Source organism: Dipodomys merriami, unplaced genomic scaffold, assembly GCF_024711535.1.
Source record: "Dipodomys merriami isolate MVZ:Mamm:240054 unplaced genomic scaffold, mDipMer1.0.p SCAF_143, whole genome shotgun sequence".
NCBI lineage: Eukaryota > Metazoa > Chordata > Mammalia > Rodentia > Heteromyidae > Dipodomys > Dipodomys merriami.
The window spans coordinates 145,508-163,787 of record NW_027202749.1 but is presented as its reverse complement, the minus strand read 5'-3'; the positions used below and the strand labels follow the sequence as shown (position 1 = coordinate 163,787).

The window sequence follows — 18,280 nt, the reverse complement described above, 5'->3', positions numbered from 1 at the left end:
CTGGATTTCCTGTTGCTATATAACTTTTTTTTTTCTTTTTGGTGTCAGTCCTGGGGCTTGAGCTCGGGGCTTGGGTGCTGTCCCTGAGCCTTCATGCTTACTACCACTTGAGCCACAGCTCCACTTCTGGCTTTTTGGTGGTTAATGGAGATGTGTCACTCAGGTTTGTCTGCCCAGGATGGCTTTGAAGAATGTGATCCATGGGGCTGGGAAGGTGGCTCAGTGGTAGAGTGCTTGCCTTCCATGCCTGAGGTCCTGGGTTCGATTCCCCAGTATCACATAAGCATAAAGAAAAAAAAGCTGGAAGTGGCACTGTGGCTCAAGTGGTAGAGCGCTAGCCTTGAGCTGAAGAGCTGAGGGACAGCGCCCAGGCCCAGAGTTCAGGCCCACGACCGGACCAAAAAAATAAATAAAAAAGAGTGCGATCCTCAGATCCCAATCTCAGCCCTCTGAGTAGCTAGAATTATAGGTGTGAGCCATCTGCATCCAGCGAGAATTTTTTTTTTAGACATGGTCTTGCTATATAACCTTGGCTGACCTCAAACTCATAATCCTCCTCCTTCACGGGCTGAGGTTACTAGCCTGTGTCCCCACCCATGCCTAACTTGGGACAAAGGGCTATCAGGAGTTTGGGGAACAGACTTCCCCTGTACAGAGCATGAGCTCCTGTTTGGGAATGCGCTGTGTGGTGTGAGCAGCGGTGTCTGGCGGGGAGTCTCTGAGCCGCACACCAGCCACTGGGCTCTCGGAAGCGTCCTTATCTCCAAGTCACTCAGCTGTTCTCTGCCATGCACAGCTCTAGCGGGGGGTAGGGTGCCCAACCTTTCTTGGCTGCTACATTCTCCTCTTCCTTCTTCTTCTCCTCCAGAGCCTTGACTTTGGCCTCATGCTCATCAGCCAGTGCTTTCCACTCCTTCCTGTTGTTTTGCAGTCGGTCGAACATGGGCAGGATTTCTTCATGAAAACGGGAGAATTCCTGGAGGGAACCATGAGAAGTCGCGGCACTGTCACACTGCCCGGGCAGGCTCAGGCCTTCGCTCCTTTTCTCCTCCAGCCCTCGCTGGAGAACCAGCAAAGCCTCACGGAGAGGACAGGCTTGAGACCTTGTGCAAAGAGCTGCTTCATGGAAGGAGTGCTGTAGACCGTCTTGGCAGGAGGGTCCCGGGAATGGAGTGGAACCCGTGGACGTGGGAGGGGTCAGGGCAGCAGGAGGCTCCCTTTGAGAGCAGGTGGGCCCCTAGCATGTTTTCTCACATGCACCTATCACAGATGCACAGCCACATGCACACTGCAGATCACAGTTACACACTACACGTGCACATGTATGTTACATGGTGTGGAGGGGCGGAGGGAGGCAGTAGGTACCCACTGAGGGGCTGGGGCCTGTGACCGCCGGCTGAGGGAGGGTCCTCGGCTCTGCCTGGCTGGTCAGGACTAACTTCACTTAGAGCCAGACATCGTCCTTACAGGTGGAGTCAGTCGGGCCATATGCCACAGCAGTCTGGAGCCCGGTGCAGTGCCGCCGCACCACAGGGGCTTTGCAATTTCTGCCCCAGGTCTTTGGGAACCAAACAGCAAACTTAAAGGGCTCACCAGGGTACTAGCTGTGGGAATGTGGCTGCCTTCAGGCAGGGTGCACTGGTGATGACAGACAGACCCAGACCTACCCTTGAGAGTTCAGACCCTGCAGGCAGGCTGCGTCCTTGCCTAAAGACTGGGCTGTGGGTGGGAGGGGCTCTCAGAAGCAGTGACCTGTGTGACCTGAGGTGAGCCAGGAATTTCTGCCAGGGAAGTGCTCAGGGCTGCAGTTCTGAGGCCAGGTCAGGGCTGGCCACTGGGGTGCATGCTGGTTGTGATGGTCTCTTCTCTTCCGCCTTCTGTGGTTAGGCATGCAAGTTCCCTCCCATGCCTCCTCCACTCTGCCCTATCCAACACAGAATAAGGCCACAGCTGCATACCTTGTACACGAATGTGCACACAAAGTCGATGAAGCCGACTTGTAGCTTGGGGAGCTCAGCTGCTTTGTTCCGGTCCATCATGGGCTTGTGGGAGAAACAGGCAGCTGATGACATAAGTATCATCACCTCAGGCTCCCGCCCAGCCCTACAACTCAGGTGAAGGGGTTCCCGGAGATGCGAGGGCAGGGGCAAGATGGATCCCAGCTTGGGGGGTCAGCTGTCAGGTGGCCCTGGCGTCCCCTGTGGGCTCCAGTGTGTTCACCAAGCTCTTCTGTGAGCCCCAGCAGTCGCTGGTGCCACTGGGAACACTGTCCCTGGTGCTGACCGGCTGTCCAGGACCAAGATGCGTTCTGGGGGCTGCTCTTGGTGCTGCCGGGCTGCTGCTCTGAGTAGCCCTCGTGTCTCCCGCAGCTCCTCTGAGCCAGGGCTCGGTGCAGCGAGAGTGAAGCCCGCAGGCACTGAGGCCAGGTCCTAGATGACCAGCTTTGCTGCTTAGTTTTTGTTTTTAATTAACTATTGCTAGTTGGCTCACGCCCCCCTTTCCTTGAGAATAAGGCCCCAAGTCTGCTCCAGACGGCTCTTCACACTGGAGTTACTTTGCAAGACTCTCCTGCAGGGGTGAAGCAGCCCTGATTGTCCCCAGTTCCCACAGGTGTGAAGCAGCCCCGTCCGTCCTTGTCCCCAGTGTCCATTTGGGTGTCCCCCGTGTCCTCGCAGTCAGTCTCGACTCACTGACCCAGCATCTGTCTTGCCGTGAACCTCTGTCTCAGGCTTTTCTGCACTCCCCTTAGGACTGTTGTGCGGGTCACCTTGTCCCACAGCTGCCTAAATCCTTCAATTTCCCAGACTCACCCCTCTGTGTGTCCTAACCCACACCAGCCTCTTCTGCAAGCTGCTGACCCACACAATTCATGCTATAGAATCTTCATAAAGTGAGGTTAAAAATGTCCCAAAGGTCCTGAGCACCACAGTAAAGCGAATCACTTGTCAGGGTAGAAACCTCTGGAAGCAGCACTTACGATGGGCTGCTGATCCAAGACTGTCCTTTCCAGGTCACCTTGTTCCCAGAATTCAGCGGCTACCAGAAGAGCAACCTGGGGGCAAGAAGGGTCAGGGTGGGGCTCTGCACTCAGGAGCAGGTGGGCCTCCTCTCCAGGCCTCCCCTCCAGCCCACGGGGTTCTGCTGGGCCAGCAGCGCCTGTGCACCTCCCACTGCTGTGTTCTGGCAGCCCCAGGCCCCAGTGGCCCATAACCGCTGTCCCCCGCTGCAGCTCTCAGATGCAGCCCTAGGACTCTCTGCTAGTCCTGACCTTGCTCTGGACTTCCCAGGGCTTGGTGATGGCAGACAGGTCACATGCAGTCATCATCATGGCCCTGCAAACAGGCAGAACATACATGGTTTTACTGAGTGAAGAGTAGATGTTCCCAGAGGCTCCTAAGACATGGCCAGGGAAGGAGCAGCCTCCAACCACAGTTCCTTATGTGTAAAGAAGGGGAACCAAACATGAAGCGTGTGGGTACCAAGACCTTAAACCAAGTGTCCATCTGATCCTGATGTCTCCTCTAGAACTGAGGACAGATAGGGGCAGAAGATTTACTCCCAAGCCTCAATAAACCATTTGAAGAGCCATTATCTTTCTGGCGTCCTCTGTCTATGTGTCCAGGAGGTCTACAGGGTTAAGTGGCCAGCTGTGGATCTGCCACCTTTGCCCACATCTCACATGACAATTTCCTTCCGTGTTGTCTCCAGGGACAAGTACTCCACCCAGCTCTTCTTGTCCTCGTAGTTCTTGGACTCGTCCACAATCTTCTGGAACATTGTCCTCTTCCTGGACCCCAAGAAGGGGGGAAGGCAGGTAGCAGAGCAGTCACACCTGCCATGTTTTACCCAGGACCCTGCCCTGCCCAGGACCCCCACTGCCCAGGACCCCCCTTACTGCCAAGGGACCCCCACTTCCCAGGACCCCCCACTGCCCAGGACCCCCACTGCCCAGGACCCCCCTTACTGCCAAGGGACCCCCACTTCCCAGGACCCCCCACTTCCCAGGAGCCCCCACTGCCCAGGACTCCCCCTTTCTGCCAAGGCACCCCCACTGCCCAGGACCCCCCACTGCCCAGGACTCCCCCTTTCTGCCAAGGCACCCCCACTGCCCAGGACCCCCCCTTACTGCTAAGAGACACCCCCCTGCCACCCAGGGCCCTCTGCAGCCGCTGCACAGTGCGCACTTGAAATAGAGGGCCAGGTCGGTGGCGATGATGGCAATGTCCATGAGGTGGATCACATGCTCGTGCTGCCTCCGGTTCAGGTTCTGGTAGATATTCAGGCTCTGCAGGGGGAGAACATGGATCTGCCTCAGGGTCTTGGTAGGTGACACCCACAGTCCCCTGCTCTGATGGTTCTCGGGTGGGCCTGTCGCCTCTCACTGCAGCCCGGACCTCGCTTGTGGCACTCCAGACAGCCTGTCCTAAGCTGCAGCTTCTCCAAGTGAGGATGGCTCCTTCCCTTCCTGCCCATTCCCTGTCGTGGGCTTCCGCTGTGGGCTGTCAGCTCTGGACCCAGGTGGACATACAGGTCCTTGTCGCAGGAGGGTGCTGGGGCGGTGGGTGCACCCGCCTCCTCTGTTGAGACCCCCCCACACCTCCTCCCCCCTGCCCCCGGCTGCTTCTGGCTGCTGCCCCTCTGGATGCCGCCCTTCCCCACGCACCATCTCCAGCTACCTGTTCTGCAGCTCTTTCTCATGAACCCTTACTTCCCAGGGCCTGAGGTTCACCTGTCCCCGCATGCCCTGGTTACCCCAGCCCCCAAGATCAGGTACTGAGTTAAAGTGCAAACCTCCTCTGCCAGCAAGAACTTGCCAAACTCCAGATGGTGCCGCTCCAAAATGGAGGAGCCGTGCAGCTTGGCTAGGGGATTCTGGGATCTGTTGGAAGTGTAAATAAAAATGGGGTCAGAGGACAAGAAGATGCGCCGTGCTCTGAAGCCAGCTCCGCTTGGAGCCAGCTGCCAGGCTGTGCAGACCAACCCCAGAGCCTCATGCCGTGCGGTCCGCGTGGCCCCCGTGAGCCTGGCCCCAGTGCCTACTTCATCTGATACAGGTTGTTGGTGCCGCGGTGGTCGATGTCATGGCATAGGCCGGCGGTGACCATGGCGAAGGCCTCCAGGTCTGTGTAGTAGCTCTTCAGTTTGCCTGTCTGTGGGGACAGGTGCATGCTTGGCTCCTGCTGTTGGTCCGTCACCTCCCGTCAGTGCTGCATAAGGTGCCCAGACCTGGGGGAATCTCACCGCCTCTGCCCTGCCAGGTCATCTCCGGCCCCGGCTTGGGAGGCCCTTGGACCAGGAGGAAGGTGGCCTGGACACTCTACCAGCCTTGTGTGTGACCCTGTCCTACCCATTCGACGCACCATGAGCAGTGTAAACATGGTCTGGGCCACATTGAAGCCGTGGCGCCAATTGTGGTAGGTGATTCTCCTGTAGGCTTTGCTGACGGAGAACAGGAACCGCACCAGAACCTGGGGGAGGAGAGGAGGTGTGGGCTCTGGGCCCTCCCCACAGGGCCCCCAGAGCCTCATCTGTGGCTCTGGCAGAACCTGCGCCATGGCTGTCACCCGACACCTGCCTCTCCGAGGCTTCCTGCCTCCTGGAGGCCCCACCCCCGCCCCGCCTCCCCCAGGCCCCACTCCCCCAGACCCCCCACCTCCCCCAGATCCCCTGCTCCCCCAGACCCCTGCCTCCCCCATGCTCCCCCTGCCCCCCCCAGACCCCCGCCTCCCTCATGCCCCCCACAGCCCCCCCACCTCCTCCAGGCCCCCCTGACTCCCCCAGGCCCCCGCCCCCCCAGGCTCCCCACCTCCCCCATGCCCCCCCCAGGCTCCCCACCTCCCCCATGCCCCCCCAGGCTCCCCACCTCCCCCATGCCCCCCCAGGCTCCCCACCTCCCCCATGCCCCCCCCAGGCTCCCCACCTCCCCCATGCCCCTCCTAGAGGCCTCCCGCCTCCCCCAGGCCCCCCGGAGGCCTCGCACCTCCCAGTGGCCCCCTGCCTCCCCGAGGCCCCCCCAGACCCCCGCCTCCCCCAGGCCCCCGCCCCCCCAGACCCCCGCCTCCCCCAGGTCCCCCGCCCCCCCAGACCCCTGCCTCCCTCATGCTCCCCCTGGCCCCCAGCCCCCCCAGACTCCCCGCCTCCCTCATGCCCCCCACAGGCCCCCCACCTTCCCCAGGCTCCCCTGACTCCCCCAGGCCCCCCAGCCCCCTCTGAGGCCCCCTGCCCCCGCGGCCCCCCTGCCTCCCCCAGGCCCCCGCCCCCCCCAGGCTCCCCACCTCCCCCATGCCCCCACCCAGCCTCCCCCAGGCCTCCCGGAGGCCTTCCACCTCCCAGTGGCCCTCCCCCGCCTCCCCGAGGCCCCCCTGCCTCCCAGTGGCCCCCCGCCTCCCCGAGGCCACCTCCCCGCCTCCCAGTGGCCCCCCACCTCCCCCAGGCCTCCCCGAGGCCTCCTGCCTCTCCTGCCTCTGAACCCTTGCAGCCACTGTCTGCCTGTCCTGCAGAGCCAAGAAAACCTCCAGCCCCTGGGGATCTGGGGCCTCCAGTTGAGGGCTCTGTTCCAAATGGGAAAGGGACCCTTGAGGTATGAGGGAAAGAAAAAATACTAGTTATTGGCTGGATGCTTGAACAAGACAGATGTAAGGTCTTGGGAGCCGTTTTCTCTGGGCGAGAGAATGTGGTCGAGGGAGCCCTTAGCTGCTCCGTAGCAACAGCTAGGGTCAGAAAATTACCTGAAAATATTTTTATTCTGTGGTTTTTTTTTTTTTTTTGGTCATGGGGCTGAACTCTGGGCCTGGGCCTGAGTGCTGTCCCTCAGCTCTTCAGCTCAAGGCTAGTGCTCTACCACTTGAGCCACAGCGCCATCTCTGGCTTTTTCTGCTTATGTGGTGCTGAGAAATCAAATCCAGGGCCTCATGCATGCAAGGCAAGCGCTCTACCACTGAGCCACCTTCCCAGCCCCTGATTTTTTTTTTTAAAGCCAGTCCTGGGGTTTGAACTCAGGGCCTGGGTGCTGTCCCTGTGCTGCTTCTGCTCAAGGCTAGTGCTCTACCACTTGAGCCACAGCATCACTTCTTGCCTTTTCTGGAAATGAGAGTCTCACAACTTTTCTGCCCAGTCTGGCTTCAAACCACAATCCTCAGAACTCAGCCTCCTGAGTAGCTTAGGATTATAGGCGTGAGCCACTGGAGCCTGGTTTCTGTTGATATTTTATATAAAATTTCCCTTTTTGTTTTCCTTTAGAATTCAGTAAAATTTCAGAAATGTCAGGCTTCCAATTTTGTTCCCCAAGGAGCTTAAGAAAAATGCTTGCGTCCTCAGGGGTTGCTAGGGTCCAGGGAGGTGGAACAGCAGGGATGAAGGGAGAACGGAGGGGCCTGAGCTGGGGTCATCCCTTCTTCCCTGCAGTGATCCCGAGGGGCCTCCTGGGCCCAAACCTAGATGCCATGTGCCTTCTCTTTAGTGAGGGGTTGCTTCAATTTCCTTTGTTACCCCATGCCAACCCCCTTTTTTTTGGTCGGTCGTGGGCCTGAACTCTGGGCCTGGGCGCTGTCCCTCAGCTCTTCAGCTCAAGGCGAGCGCTCTACCACTTGAGCCACAGTGCCACTTCTGGTTTTCTAGTGGTTTATTGGAGATAAGAGTCTCACAGACGGGCTGGGAAGGTGGCTCAGTGGTAGAGCGTTTGCCTTCCATGCATGAGCCCCTGGGTTTGATTCCTCAGCACCACATAAGCAAAAAGAAAAAAAAGCCGGAAGTGGCGCTGTGGCTCAAGTGGTAGAGTGCTAGCCTTGAGCTGAAGAGCTGAGGGACAGCGCCCAGGCCGAGTTCAGGCCCCACGACCGGACCCAAAAACAAACAAACAAACAAACAAAAAGAGTCTCACAGACTTTCCTGCCCAGCCTGGCTTTGAACCGCTATCCTCAGATCTCAGCCTCCTGAGTAGCTAGGATGACAGGCGTGAGTCACCAGCGCCCGGCTTTCAACCCCCCTTTTTGGCCAATGGTGCATCAATAAAAACATTTTTGGAGCTCCTATTAATCAAATTTTCTGTCCGGCCATCCATCTACCATCCATTCTTCTACCCAACACTTACTACCTCATCTATCCACCAGGTATCCATTATTATCCATCCAACCAACAATTCATCTATTCACCTATTCATCTATCCATATATCCATCTACCTATCCAGGTATCTAGCCATCCACCGTTTATCCCTCACTAATCCACATTCTTCCCTCCATTCACCACCCACATGTCCATCCACCTATTCATCGAACCATCACCCACCCATATATATCCTTGAACCTACTTTATGTCCTTCTACCCATCTACTTATCCAACATCTATCTAGTCATTCATCCATTCATCCACATGTCCATTCACCCATCTATTCATCTCTCATTTATTCGCATACACAGCCATCCACCCACCTGCCCATCCACATCCAATCCTTTATTCTAAGCATATTGACTATATTTTACCCATCCATCCCAGCACCTAATGTGTCCCCACACTTCCCATGGGGTGTGAGACTGTCCACGCCACACGCCCTCCCCTCCTTGGGGCTGGGGCCCTCAGTTACGTCCCCCACTCCGTGGGACCCCAGGGCCTCTGGCCACACCTCCCTACCTCCTGGGGAATCTGGAACTTGCGGACCACGCCCAGCTCGTAATACATCTGGATGCCGCACTTGACCAGCTCCAGCTCCGTGCACTCCAGGTCGGAGAAATGGAACTCATAGATGTCAAACTTGGTGGGCCCCGGCAGCTCTTCCTTCTGCAGAAGGAACTGTGGGCTAAGCGAAGCAGCCATTTGCAGCCCACTGGTTTCTGGACCTTTCTCTTCTCTGAACCTTCTGTGTAGATAGATACCCCAGGCACCTCTGGGGCTGTCTACCTGCAACCCTGCAGCATGCCCCAGGATGCTTGCATTGCCTAAGCCCAACCGGTTCTCTTCTTCCCTACCCAGTGACCTGACAGTTAGGGAGGTGCTGTGGGGCAAGCAAACACGCACATACGCACGTGAAAAGGCACACAGGCACACGCAGGGATGCACCACAGTGAACAATGTACACATGTGCAGACATGCCCCACACAGACCACACACAGCCACAGGGTGACACACACACCACCGGTGTTCAGAGCATGTCCAGCATGCTCACACGCTCAAAGGTGTTCTGTAAGACGTTCAGTCTGGCAATCCTGCTGGGTCATTCAAGTGGTCTAGAGATGAGGCATCATGTGACTGACATGTTGATCTAGGGGTGTTCTTTGTGAGAAACATATGCTGGTATGCCAGACACATGCATAGATATATCCACAGTAGGGACCACAGGCCCTTGGTCAGTCCCATAGGGAGACAGCATCAATGGACACTTGGTCCAACCTGCGCCTGCAGAGACGTGGGTAGTACTAGAAAAGATAGGTAGGCAGGTAAGAGGCTTGGTAGCTGGGTGCTAGTGGCTCATGCCTATCATCCCAGCTACTCAGGATGCTGAGACCTGAGAATTGCAGTTTGGAGCCAGCCTGGACAGATAAATCCTCAAACTTTTGTCTCCAAATAATCAACAGAAAGCTAAACAAACAAACAAACAAAAAAAAACCCAGAAACAGAGGTGTGAACTAGAATGCCAGCTGTGAGTGAAAAAGTCAGGAGGCCAAAGAAAGGCCAAAGCAAAACACACAAACCATCAGCAGAGTAAACATGATGTCAACCCCAGCTGGACAGACCCTCAGAGCCGAGACTGCAGAGACACACAGCCAGAGCCGAGACTGCAGAGACACACAGAGCCAAGACCCGAGACTGCAGAGACACAGAGAGCCAAGACCCGAGACTGCAGAGACACACAGAGCCAAGACCCGAGACTGCAGAGACACACAGAGCCAAGACCCGAGACTGCAGAGACACACAGAGCCAAGACCCGAGACTGCAGAGACACACAGAGCCAAGACCCGAGACTGCAGAGACACACAGACCCGAGACTGCAGAGACACAGAGAGCCGAGACCCGAGACTGCAGAGACACACAGAGCCAAGACCCGAGACTGCAGAGACACAGAGAGCCGAGACCTGAGACTGCAGAGACACAGAGCCGAGACCCGAGACTGCAGAGACACACAGAGCCAAGACCTGAGACTGCAGAGACACACAGAGCCGAGACCCAAGACTGCAGAGACACAGAGAGCTGAGACCTGAGACTGCAGAGACACACAGAGCCGAGACTGCAGAGACACAGAGCCGAGACTGCAGAGACACACAGAGCCAAGACCCGAGACTGCAGAGACACACAGAGCTGAGACCCGAGACTGCAGAGACACACAGAGCTGAGACCCGAGACTGCAGAGACACACAGAGCCAAGACTGCAGAGACACACAGAGCCAAGACCTGAAACTGTAGAGACACACAGAGCCAAGACCCGAGACTGCAGAGACATACAGAGCCGAGACTGCAGAGACACACAGAGCCGAGACTGCAGAGACACACAGAGCCAAGACCCGAGACTGCAGAGACACACAGAGCCGAGACTGCAGAGACACACAGAGCCGAGACCCGAGACTGCAGAGACACACAGAGCTGAGACTGCAGAGACACACAGAGCCGAGACTGCAGAGACACACAGAGCCGAGACTGCAGAGACACACAGAGCCGAGAACTGAGACTGCAGAGACACACAGAGCCGAGACCCGAGACTGCAGAGACACACAGAGCTGAGACTGCAGAGACACACAGACCCGAGACTGCAGAGACACACAGACCCGAGACTGCAGAGACACACAGAGCCAAGACTGCAGAGACACACAGAGCCGAGAACCGAGACTGCAGAGACACACAGAGCCGAGACTGCAGAGACACACAGAGCCGAGACCCGAGACTGCAGAGACACACAGAGCCGAGACCCGAGACTGCAGAGACACAGAGCCGAGACTGCAGAGACACACAGAGCCGAGACTGCAGAGACACACAGAGCCGAGACTGCAGAGACACACAGAGCCGAGACCCGAGACTGCAGAGACACACAGAGCCGAGACCCGAGACTGCAGAGACACAGAGCCGAGACTGCAGAGACACACAGAGCCGAGACTGCAGAGACACACAGAGCCGAGACTGCAGAGACACAGAGCCGAGACTGCAGAGACACACAGGGCCGAGACTGCAGAGACACACAGCTGTGGAGCAGCGTAGGCACACCTGGGACCACACATCCACACACACATCATCTGGGTGCCAGCGTGTTCATCCCACCTGCTTCCCTGGAGGACTCCCTTCCCACCCCTGGGAGTGGGCAGTGGCCACTGAGCGACTGGAGAGAAAGGGCAAAGCCTCACCAAGATTCTCCCCAGCTCCTCCTCCTCGCAGTCGGCGGGCTCTTTCCCCAGGCGTTCCCTGGTGGGCTGATGGAGAATGGCACAGGTGAGTCATGTGACAATGGTGGAGTGTGAGGACGAGAGGGTGGCCTTCATCCCACGAGCGATGGAGTGGCTTGTCACCTTCACACCGTGGGCACCTGATCAAGGACCTGAGCACTCTAGTCAGCCGTCGCCTTGGCCCAGACACCATCATGGGCCTCTGCTTTGCTGCCTTTTACCACACTGTGGGACCTCGTGAGACAGTGCTCATGCCATGCTCACGGATGAGGTGGAGGTGCTGGAAGGGCCCCAGGAATGTGTCCTGATTCCCAGGCTCCTTGATTCCCCCCCCGTGGAGTGCTGGGCACAGTACCCCCATGGAGTGCTGGGCACAGTACCCCCCTGGAGTGCTGGGCACAGTACCCCCCCCGGAGTGCTGGGCACAGTACCCCCCCCGGAGTGCTGGGCACAGTACCCCCCCTGGAGTGCTGGGCACAGTACCCCCCCTGGAGTGCTGGGCACAGTACCCCCCCTGGAGTGCTGGGCACAGTACCCCCCCTGGAGTGCTGGGCACAGTACCCCCCCCTGGAGTGCTGGGCACAGTACCCCCCCGGAGTGCTGGGCACAGTACCCCCCCCGGAGTGCTGGGCACAGTACCAGGATCTCCTGGATCTCGTCCTTGTCACACCTCACATGGTACAGAACCATGTCCTGGGCGATGTCCTTGCGGTTCTCCAGCTTGTTCATCTTGTCGTAGGTGTCCGTGTTGAGCACCGACCAGCCCAGGAACTGGGTCAGGGACTGGGAAGCAGGGGCAGCATTACCTCATCTCCACGCACCCCGGTGCGTGCCTACTGGGGGCGACCCTGTGCCTCAGGAGGCCGGCTTCCCGCGGCCCGCAGTGAGCGAGACCCTGGTCCAGTGCTGGACAGGGATGGACACACGTCCTGTACCGCTGTGCCAGGCCCCACCGAAGCCCAGCACGCGACGCTCACCTCCATGAGAACTTCGTCATGGTCATCAAAGGGCTTCCCGTCTTTCCTGTTGTAGAAGGTGGCCACCCCCACAATCTCCTCTTTCTTGTTGACAATGGGCATGGAGAGCACGTTCTTGATGACCCACCCGGAATCATCCAGAGGCCCCTCCTGCAAGGGGGAAAGGCAAGCTGTCCCATCTCTGCACTCCGCCTTGCCTGTGAATTTGTGCCTGCGGTCTCCACGCCACCAAGTTCCCTATTAAGGGAGTGCTTCCCCACGAGAGCATGCTTCGCAGGGTGCCTTAGAAGCACCTCTAAGAGGGCCGTTCACTCCCTTCTCTTAAAGCTCTTAATGATTGCTCCACAAAGAGCTTCACATTTCTGTGTGCACTGGGCCCTGTTCCCTGTCATGGATGTGAGCCTGATAATGAAACGTGGACACTGGCCCAGTTCCTCCTGTTCTTGTCCTTCCTCCCTCCCTCCCTCCGTCCCTCCCTCCTTCTCTCCTTCTCCCCCCTTCTCCTCCTCCTCTTCCTTCTGCTGCTGCTGTTGTTGCAGGTACTGGGCCTTAAACTCAGGGCCTGCGTTTAAGCTAAGGGAACAGCCCCCTTAGCTTTTTTGCCCAGACCTGGAGCTCTGCCACTCGAAGTTCCACTTCGAGCTTTTTTGCTGGTCAATTGGAGGTAGTCTAATGGACTTTCCTGCCCAGGCTACCTATGACCTGTGCTCCTCAGATCTCTACCTCCAGAGTAACTAGGATTACAGGTGTGAACCACTGGAGCCTAGCTCAGAGTTGTTTCTTAAGCAGCAAAAAATAATCCAGTCCATAATTTCTGGACCAAAATACTTCTTTCCTAAGGAATGCACAGTTTCTGCCGATGAGCAGACACGTACCTGAAAAGCGAACATTTCATCTGCAGAGGCATTCATGATGTTACAGATCTGTGAAAGGATCAGAAACAGTTTCATTCTGAGCATCTGGGCTCGCACTCACTGGCCGGCCCGGCCTCCCTGCAAGACACTCTTCCGACAGCGCAAAGCGAGCAGCAGGGGCTGGCAGGAAGGACAGGAAGGGGGCAGCAAGGAGGGTGGCAGCGCCGGCCATGCAGCGGGCAGGGGCAGCACTCACAAAGCCACTTTCTGCCACGTAGGTTGGGAGGCCACTGACCAAGGCCCAGTGATCCGCCGGGGGTGTGCTGAGGGGGAGAAACAGGTCAGAGGATAAGCACTTGGTTTTAGACGTGGTAGTGTGTGACCACTGCACTCCCTTCTCTGGACCCAGGCGGAGGTGGCAGGGTGGGGCTGGAAGGCTGCTAAGTCAGGAGAAGGCTGGCTTGAGGTCCTGCCCACTTCATCATGCCGGGGCCTCCCCTGCCAGGTCTGCTCCCTGCCACAGACCCTCTGGGACTTCAGGGCCGGCACCGTTCTGCAGACCTGGCCCATGTGCCTTCAGGCTGCGGCCCAATGCGGGCCTGGGACAGAGTCCTGATAGAGGTTTAGGATCACAGCGTCAATGGCCACCCAGCAGTGGGGCTAGAGAATGGTCAACCCCTTTCCTTAGTCCCTCTCGGCCTGAGCCCTGCCCTGAGTTCTGGACTGGGCTCTGAATGGAGTGTGCTGCTGTCCTTGCCTTCTGGAGACCACCTCCCAGGACTGGGCTGGCGAGCTGAGAAGCCTGAAGGCCTCAGCCTCAGATCCCTTACCTGCTCTCTTCCCCACGTCTCACATGAGAAGTCCCAGGTCCCACTACTCTAGGGGCTGGACAGGAGCCACTAGGGTGAGCTGCTTCTAAATCATGGCACTTACGGAATGACCTTGATGTCTTCCTTGCCATGGAGGATATAATCAATGACTTTGTAGAAGACAATTTCCTGAAAAACGAAGCACATCAGTATGGGGACCCCTAGCCTGCTCCTTGATCAGGTCCCCTCCGAGGGAGAAGAGAGCCAGCAACTCAGGTGCACACCCAAGGTCTCAGATGTGTAGCTGATTGCAGGCATAGATGACTGACCCGCCATGTGCACATGGGTTGTCTAAACTCACACGCACGCACACACTCATGCACGTTCAGCTTTCTTGTGTCCCATTCAACCCCACACCAACCAGGCTCATATTCCACTCAGCATATATGGTCTCAAGATGAAAGATGTCACCGTGATTTAAAGAAGCCCCAGCAAGTGAGAGCAGATGCAGGGAAGCCCCCCACACCAGGGCAGGGCTGGCTGGCGGGAAAGATGGCAGACAGACATGTGGGCCTGGAAGCCCGGCCGTGGGCAGGGCCCGCTGGCCGCTGACTCACCCTGCCGTCGGGGGTGCGTGGGCCCGAGTACGGCTGGGCCTCCCCCATCAGCACTGGCCATATATCAAAGAATTCCTGGGCAGAAAAGAAGAGAGGAGAAGGGGTTGGCCTGCGGAGTGGGCCAGGCCGGGGAGGAGCCCCCGAAGGCCTACGGCCTCACCTTCTCCTTGGTCATGTCCAAGAGACCCACTGAGTACCGGTCACAGTTCAGGTAGGCCCGCACGGTGTAGAAGGCCTTGTGGAACTGCCTTTCAATGTCCGTCAGCTCCTCAAACACCTTGTTGGCTGACCAGAGCAGGACCTGGAGGGGTGATACATGTGTTGGCCCTTGCTATCTGACAGCAGCAGCAGGGGTCCACTTACACCTGGGGTGGTGTGGAGAAGCACACAGACGATTGAGCACAACTCCTGCGGGGGCCAGCTGGCTACGGAGGCCAGGACACTGACCAACACTGAATAACTCAGGGCTTCCTGCAGCACAGGACCAGCGGCCCTGACCTTGAGAGGCCCTGGGACCCCGCGGACTGGTGGGGCCTCCAGCCCAGCCACATCCCATCCACACCTGGAATGGGAATGATGCTGTGCACTGGAGAGCAAAGCCCGGGCAGCTGCTTCCGACCGTCTGCTCTGCAGGTTCCCATGGACACTGAAGTCTGCAGAGGTAACTTGCGTCTTTTGGATGGCAAGCCCTTTTGTGTCTCAGCAGAGTGGACTGAAGGTGACAGCTTGGAGAAGTCCAGACCAGCCTGGACATCCATCACTGCCCAGACCAGCTTCAGGACTTTTCTCCCACCACTCTGAGCAGTGTTCTCAAGCCTGGGTCCCTCGGGAACCCTGTCGCCCCTGGGGCTTCCAGCCCCAGTGGGTTCCGCCCAGGTCTGAGCCCCTTCTCCACGGTGGCTCTTTCCTGCCAGCTCTCTTGGGTCCTGGGGACCTTGGTGAGAGGTGGCCTGGCAGCCTGGCCTGTTGGCTAGGTGCCTGGCCACACCTCTGTGGAGGTGCCACCCAGCAGGTGCCGAACCCGGGCTCCCCTTCCCCCTTCTCTGCCCGCCTGATGGCTGCGCGTCATCACCTGCCATCACCCCCACCGTGGGCCTCTCCACGCACGGCACTCGCCCCAAGCCAGGCCCTGACTGGACCAGAGAGGGCACACGGGCCTTTCTGGCCTCCCCGCCCATCCCCCGGGCTACCACTTCCATCACCAAAGCTAAGCATCACCACCTTCTGTGGTCTTGACCCTGCGCTCACTCCTGAGGGTAGCAGCAAGAAGAGCAGTGGTGGGTGTCCGGAACTTTCCTGACAGTCCAGAGCCTGTCTACTCTCCGGTCCACTCCCAGTCCACCCCTGCCTCAGCTGTCAAAGCCTCTGCTTTGACCTTTAAAAACTTTTAACAATAAAACAGACATTACTATTATTACTGTTATTATTTTTATTACCCCCCATCGTGTGTGTGTGTGTGTGTGTGTGTGTGTGTGTGTGTGTGTGTGCTGGTCCTGGAGCTCAAACTCAGGTCCTGAGTGCTGTCCCTTAGCTTCTTTGCTCAAGGCTGGTACTCTGTCACTTCAGGCACAGCTCCACTTCTGGCTTTTTGGTGATTAATTGGAGACAAGAGTCTCATGAACTTTCCTACCTGGGCTGGCTCCAAACCTCAGTCCTCAGATCTCAGCTTTCTGAATAACTAGGATTAAAAGCATGATCCATTAGGGCCTGAGGACACTATTATTTTTTAAAAGGTATCTCTTAACATTTCAGCTAGGAATCAAATGCAAACAGGTGTATTTTTAAGTTAGCATTTACTTAACTGTCCCAAATCACAGCAACCTCAGAGAAAGCGCACACTGAGGAGCATGGTTCTCATATTTTCCATCCCTGCCACTCCTGCTTGTCCACTGGAAGTTAAGGTTAGTTAAGAGTTATTGCACTGCTGGAGCAGGAGATGGAAAACTAAAAGCGTTCAAAACTGCACTGCCAGTTTTGAAATGGGGGAAGGAAGAATGTCAAGCATGGATGCCCCAGGCTGTTCTTGATAATATAGTTGAAATTCAGCTTTACATCCACCCACATCTTCATGGGATCTACTAGATAGATATAAAAAAGACACATGGAAGATTTAGGAAACCTTAGAGGCACTTAGCTGAATTGGAAGTACATCAGAAAATCCACAAGCTCCAGAGCTGAGTGCCCTTGGGGTAAACCCACTGCCGGCCTGTACATCACAGACATTTACGGTTAACCCAAATCATCATTGTATGTAATGCACTCTGTTTACGTGTGTGTGTGTGTGTGTGTGTGTGTGTGTGTGTGTGCGTGCGCGCGCGCGCGCGAGCGCTGGGCTTGAACTCAGGGCCTCATGCTCTTGCTTGGTTGTTTTTGCTCAAGTGGAGCCACACCTCCTCTATTTGCAACTGCCATCTGTAGGTGACTTCACCACACAATTTCTTCTCAAGTTCACGTGGAACATTCACCAAGACAGCTTATATTTTGGGTCAGAAAACATACCTTATCCAAATCATGAGAATAAAGTCAAACAAAATATTCTCACAGCACAATATAATAAACTAGAAACCTATAACACAAATGTAGTCAGAAAATTCCAAGAGAGCTGGGGCTCAGATCCTCCTGCACAGGTGACCCTGCGTTTCTGGGCACGACAGGCATGTATCCAACCCTGTTCTTCCCAGAGCTGGTAAAGCGGGTGCACGTCCCCTGTCCAGCTGTGGTTGAAGTAGAGTCTTTTTGAGAAGACTGGCCTCTCACCTCAACCCCACCTTCACCTCCCAAGTATCAAGGATGACAGGTCACGTCCTTCTTGACCTGCTCTGTTTCCAGCCTCTGCCATCCTCCTTGGCTCCTGGGAGGTGCCCATATTCATCCCAAGCCTAGCATGGACTCCGGCTGGCACAGGCACCTCAGCCCAGCCCCCCTGGACCCAGTGATCTGCCTGCTTCAGCCTCCCACGTGGTAGAGCTCTGAAGCACATGGCACCCTTCCCAGGTGACATAGTTCTTAATGACATGGGACTGAAAGCCGTCCCCTAAGGTCAGGAGTGAGGGAAGGTTGACTTTTCTCATCATAATTGTTCATCATTTTATTTGAAATCTAGCTAGTGTACTAGACAAGGAAAGAAACTACAGCTTATATAGATTGTGAAGGAAGAGACAGAACTGTTTGCACATGGCATGATTATCTATGTGAAACCAGCAGAGAATCTATAAGAATAATCTGGAACTAATAAATGACTTTAGCAAGGTCACAGCATATAAAGCTGTCACATTACAATCACTGGCTTTCTTTTATAACAATCAACAACTTGAATATAAAATTAATAATCTGATACCATTTGCATTACCATCCCCAAATAAAATACTTAGGTAAAAATCTAATGAAATATAGATTTTTATGCAAAAACTTCAAAACTCTAATGGAAGAATCAAAGATCAAAATTAATGGATTGTTCTTTATTTTTCCAGTCTTGGTGCTTGAACTCAGGGCCTGGGCAGTATCCCTGAGTTTTTTTGCACAAGGCTAGCACTCTACCTCTTGAGCCACATTCCTACTTTTGGCTTTTTGGTGGCTAATTGGAAATAAGAGTCTCTCAGACTTTTCTGTCTAGGCTGGCTTTGAACCACAGTCCTTAGGTCTCAGCATTCTGAGTAGTTAGA

At 56.2% G+C, this 18,280-nt stretch overlaps 1 protein-coding gene across 1 annotated transcript in view; it reads right to left on the bottom strand.

Moving 5' to 3' along the window:
- Positions 1–18,280, bottom strand: part of Pde6b (phosphodiesterase 6B) — a 36,540-nt gene that overhangs the window by 591 nt on the left and 17,669 nt on the right. The window contains exons 4-21 of the mRNA XM_070021626.1: positions 14,779–14,919; positions 14,619–14,693; positions 14,126–14,190; positions 13,449–13,515; positions 13,214–13,261; positions 12,339–12,488; positions 12,001–12,144; positions 11,323–11,388; positions 8,627–8,773; positions 5,361–5,468; positions 5,041–5,150; positions 4,792–4,879; positions 4,185–4,285; positions 3,680–3,787; positions 3,269–3,332; positions 2,978–3,052; positions 1,959–2,042; positions 823–976 (exon numbers count right to left, since the gene is read on the bottom strand). Of these exons, the coding sequence (XP_069877727.1) occupies positions 823–976; positions 1,959–2,042; positions 2,978–3,052; positions 3,269–3,332; positions 3,680–3,787; positions 4,185–4,285; positions 4,792–4,879; positions 5,041–5,150; positions 5,361–5,468; positions 8,627–8,773; positions 11,323–11,388; positions 12,001–12,144; positions 12,339–12,488; positions 13,214–13,261; positions 13,449–13,515; positions 14,126–14,190; positions 14,619–14,693; positions 14,779–14,919 (1,795 nt within the window). The remainder of the gene's footprint in view (positions 1–822; positions 977–1,958; positions 2,043–2,977; positions 3,053–3,268; positions 3,333–3,679; positions 3,788–4,184; positions 4,286–4,791; positions 4,880–5,040; positions 5,151–5,360; positions 5,469–8,626; positions 8,774–11,322; positions 11,389–12,000; positions 12,145–12,338; positions 12,489–13,213; positions 13,262–13,448; positions 13,516–14,125; positions 14,191–14,618; positions 14,694–14,778; positions 14,920–18,280) is intronic.